The 4,718-nt window shown below is 55.9% G+C and overlaps 1 protein-coding gene across 1 annotated transcript; it reads left to right on the plus strand.

Annotated features, from left to right (window-relative positions):
* On the plus strand, nucleotides 574-4,283 carry LOC110405942. The gene is made up of 3 exons (XM_021411786.1): nucleotides 574-2,976; nucleotides 3,092-3,216; nucleotides 3,577-4,283. Exon 1 carries the CDS (start codon nucleotides 574-576, stop codon nucleotides 2,494-2,496), a length of 1,923 nt encoding a protein of 640 aa, XP_021267461.1. The 3' UTR covers nucleotides 2,497-2,976; nucleotides 3,092-3,216; nucleotides 3,577-4,283.

The raw sequence follows: 4,718 nt of genomic DNA on the forward strand, positions 1-4,718 counted from the left end.
GGAAGTGACAGGTCAGAAGCGGGAGATTCAATATGATTGGCCAGGAGCACCGCGTGAGCTTCTGGAACAGTCTAGCAAAAAGATAAGAAATACTATATATTTCTTTAGCTTTTACCAATAAACGCCATTTTGCTGCATATCATATTGATGCTGTGTGTGGTATTTGGCCAGGACCGGGTTTAGGTTCCTTTCGTGCAAGAACAATACTAAAAGGGTCGCCGGAGTTCGGTAACAAATGGTGCCTAAACCCGGGACCCTTGCTGTGTTGGTTTGCACGGGTGCTAGGCTGGCACCATAGCCTGCAGCGGGGAAGCGCTTGCAGAAGGCCCGGGGTCTTGAGCCTTACCGGCACAAGAGAGGGTACGTCTCCTGAGACATATCGGCGGGGAAGACGCCACAACTCCAGCCATGGAACAAGTTATTACGGTATTGCTTTCGTTTTGCAAAGTTTATTGCGGGAAGAATTCTCCTTCCGAGAAGGAAATTGCTGCGGTGCTTCCTCGTTTAGAACGAGAGGGCACGATAAAAATCCCACGTGATATACTTAATTATCAAAAGTGGGATGCCTTTACCATGGCTCTTGCCCAAAGAGCCATATCGGTTAGGAAGTCTGCTGAGTTAAAGACCTGGGGACTAATCCTCGGCGCTTTAAAAGCCGCCAGAGAGGAAAAGCAGTTTTCCGATACCGTGCGTGGGCTCCTCGGTCTTGGGCAGGATCCAGGAAATTCCTTAGGGGATTCCTTGGATCCGGGAGGCCCTGGCAGGCCGGGAGAAAGTGTCTCTTGCAGGAATCCAGAGGACGGCTTATCGGTCCAGGAAGCGCCGCCGCTGCCGTTCACCGATTCCCGTGATGCGGCTCGGGTCGAGCAGTCGCCGGCCCCGGCCCCGGCGCCGCCGCTGCCGTCGCAGCCGGCCCCGGCCCCGGCGTTGCCGCCAGCGACGGCTTCGGCTCGGCCGCTGGCTCCAGTCCCGGCGCCGGCTCCAGCTTTGCCACAGGTCCGGGCTCCGTTCCTAGCCCCAGAGAGAGCAGACCCCCTCCACAGCGCCGCGGCCAAGATGGCGCCGGCCACGCCCCTCGCTTCTGCTTCGGGCGCCACCCAACAGATGCCAATCACCGCTGAGGAATGCGCAGGGGGCGTGTCGCAACACCCACCGTCGTCTTCGCCAATCATCGCGCGAGAGACTCTCGAGACTCCTCCTCTGTATCCGCCTCCCTATCCACGTCAATCTTTGTACCCTTCGTTGCATGATGTTTCAGGGGCGGAGATCGGAGAATGTTGTATCCACCCCCCAAGGGGCGGTCCGTCCGCGCCCCTTGGTCCGCCCGAAGGAGGGGTTACATCGGAAAAGCCAATGATGCAAGGGGGCGGGATCGATGGGCGTGCACGGATCGAGGGGGGAGGAGAGAGTGGGCGTATTCAAGGCGGGTCCAGTGGGCGTGTTCGGATTGCTGATTGGGCCAAGATAGCAGAAACATTAGATGAGAAGGGCCTATCAGAAGTGGTTCATGTGTTTCCGGTTGCAATGCAAGATGACGGGGAAGCGAGATGGGTTCCGCTGGATGCGAAAGGGGTGGCGCGGTTGGTGGATGCTGTGGAGAAAAAGGGGCTAAGATCGCCTCTTACTTTAAACGCCCTGGAATCTTTAACAGCACCGGGACCGTTGCTCCCCCATGATATTGAAAATCTTATGCTCATGATTCTTGAGCCAGTGCAATACACCCTCTGGAAGGAGGAGTGGAGCACTCAGCTCAAGACGGTGCTGGCAGCAGCGGAAAATGATCTGCTTCACCCTGCGTTTGGTGGTAATTTACACAGGCTCATGGGTACCACTCCAGGAATGGGCGGGACCCCCCATGGTCAGCTTGCATTGCTGCGACCGGGTGAAGTGTTAGTAACTTCTGAAGCAGCTATTGCTGCGTTCAGGAAGTTTGCTCGCACTGCAGCCCCTGCGAGCCCATGGACAGAGATAGAGCAGGGCCCAAATGAATCGTTTCAGGACTTTGCTAACAGATTGATGAAAGCCGTGGAAGGCTCGGACCTACCTAGGGCGGTGCATAATCCAGTGATTGTGGACTGCCTTAGGCAGAAGTCCCATGAGAGTGTGAGGGATATTTTGCGATCAGCCCCTGGAAAATTAACTACACCGGCAGAGATTATTAAGTATGTTGTGGATAAGCATAAGTCTGCACCTCTGACGAATGAAGGGCTTGCAGCAGCCATTGTGGCAGCGACAGGCTTCTCTAGAGGTCCTTGTTATCGCTGTGGTGAATACGATCATATTAAGGCACAGTGTGGTGCCAGAAAAAATAATGATGTTATTTGTCAGCTGTGTGGGAAGAGGGGGCATACTGCACGGCAGTGCAGAAAGCTGAGAGTTCAGAGTCAGGGAAACGAGAGGGGGAGGGAGCCACGGGCCCGATGTCCCTCCCGTGTATCGGAGAACGGGCCTGTGACCAACCCACCAGTGTCGACTCCTCCCCTGAGGTTTCTCTGATTCCGAATGAACAGACACTTACCTGGCCGGGTGGGAGGCTTCCTTCCCACCTCCTCGTTTGGAATGTGCCCTGTTGGGTCTCTATGCTCAGCATGCAACTGGGGAGAATTGCTGAAAACAGTGGCTCTTGGTTCACTAATGCTGCCTTTTGGCTGCGTGTGTCTTCCACCCAAAGTCACGGAGAATCATGGTTGTGTTTCTTGTGGCTGACCTGTCCTGATTCCCATCACAGAGAACTGACTGCACGTGGAGAAGAATCTGGGCTCCGTGTGCTGGTTTGGCACAGAGAGGAAGGAAAAAGGTTGCCACGCTTTGCATAACACGTAGATAAATTCTGCCGACAAGCTGCACGGGGCAGGAGGTCACCCTTCTTCAAGGCTGCATCACTCTTTGTTTCCAGGCTTCAGCTGGCTGTAAAAAAGAGTGGAGCAGAGGCCGCCTCAGGCAGGAGAGCTGCAGGAGAGTGCGGGATCAGCAGAGGTGAGGGAACGGGTCCCTGCTTACAGAGGTGGGCCCCGCCCAGTGCTGGGTGGCCAGAGCCAGGTTGAAACGCAGTGCCCGTGGGGCTGCTCTGAAGAGCTCTCTCCTTTCCCAGGTGCAGGGGGCTCTGCCAGCAGGCTGCTGCAGAGGCAGGAGACGCTTCCTCCCTCCACGCTGCCGAACCAGGAGCCAGGCACATGGCAGCAAGATGGCAAAGAAGCCTTCTGAGCCTTCTGCCAGGTGAGAGCCCTGGGGGAAAAGAGGAAGGAGAGGCGTACGCTCGAGTTGCCTACCCTGTGGGCTGCTGGCCCTCGGGACGCAGAAAGGCTCCTGACACACGTGTGTCCTGGGGGGGCCATTCTCTCAATGGATGGCGAGTGCGCAGCACATTTGCCTGAGGCAGACGCACCAGCTTCCTTTTCCACCCGGGTCCTGAATCCCAGAGGGAGCCGAAAGCAGATCCCTATGGATTGCAGAAGCTCTTCTCCATTCAGGAGTCGCTCCACATTGCAGCGGAGTCCATCTTTATGGCTGTGGGAGTGCCGGGTGAGACTGAGCTGCCCCGGGCTCCCGCAGACTCCTCTTGGTGTCCTTTTGCAGCGTGCTCCCGCCGTGTGCGGGCAGCTCCAGCAGGATGAAGATGACGGGCTGCCGGGAACCAGCTCCTCCAGCCCAGCCCAGCATTACACTTCCTGTGACGGAAGGCTCTAAGAGCGCACTGCAGGTAGCGGTCGCAGCTGTGCCGAGCTGCAGATCCCTGCAAAGCCCTTGGGGAGCCTTCGTTTTCCCATTTCTGCCGGCTCCTTCAGCTCCTCGTCAGGGACCATGAGGAAGCTGGAGCTCTGCTTTGAGGGAGGAATTGGAGCTGCAACAAGAGCACTTACCAAGGCCCAGGATGCCTGCTCTGTCCAAGTGTGGTTCCTGCGATGCCTGCCATCTCTGCCAGCCACGCACGGTCCCGGTGCTGAAGCTGGTACCCACACTGCTCCCTCCAACAACAGGAACTCCATGGGGACAAGGGGAACAGGAGGGCACCTGAAAGGCCTCACCTTTCCCAAAGGGCTTTGGAGAGCCCATGCCTGCAGCAGGGACCTTAGTGCCAGGAGTTCCGCAAAAGTGGATGTGCTTGCAGTTGGAGCCAGGGAATTTTGTACCACGTTACACTGGCAGCCCCAAGGAGGAGATTAGTGTTCTTCCTCTGAAACAGGAAATTGTATCAATTTTATTATGTTCTTCCACTGAAACAGAGGAAATTGTATTGGTTTTACTAATAGCATTAAGACCACATTAAACTCCACTGGAACAGCTGTACTGTGAGAAACCATTTTCCTTGGTACAGGGGCACAACTGGAGGGGAGGGGGAGTTCCAAACTGGGGGGGCATGAGGAGACATGAGTGCGCAGAATGTCCAAAGTGGGAGGGTAAAACTATATATGGGAGGCAGATGGCTCAAACTGGGGGGAAGCTGAATATAGGGGGACTGGATTACTCAAATTGGAGGGCACAGCTGAAACGGGAGTGTAGATGGTCTAAATTGGGGAGCAGAGCTTGATATGGGGGGTGGGTAGATACACCCAAAACGGGGGTGGCATGGGTGCATATGTGGCTCAGCTTCATTCAACACCCAAGTTGGAGGGGTCTCACAGGGATCACAGAATGGCAGGTTCCCTACAGCAAGTCCCACAGGTAAGCGTCCAGATGAGTCTTGAATATCTGCACAGAAGGACACTCCCTGACCTCTC

Source organism: Numida meleagris, chromosome 13, assembly GCF_002078875.1.
Source record: "Numida meleagris isolate 19003 breed g44 Domestic line chromosome 13, NumMel1.0, whole genome shotgun sequence".
Taxonomy (NCBI): domain Eukaryota; kingdom Metazoa; phylum Chordata; class Aves; order Galliformes; family Numididae; genus Numida; species Numida meleagris.

Bases quoted from the DNA above. Each gene is read 5' to 3' on its own strand.
- LOC110405942 (XM_021411786.1), top strand. From the start codon at position 574: ATGGCTCTTGCCCAAAGAGCCATATCGGTTAGGAAGTCTGCTGAGTTA.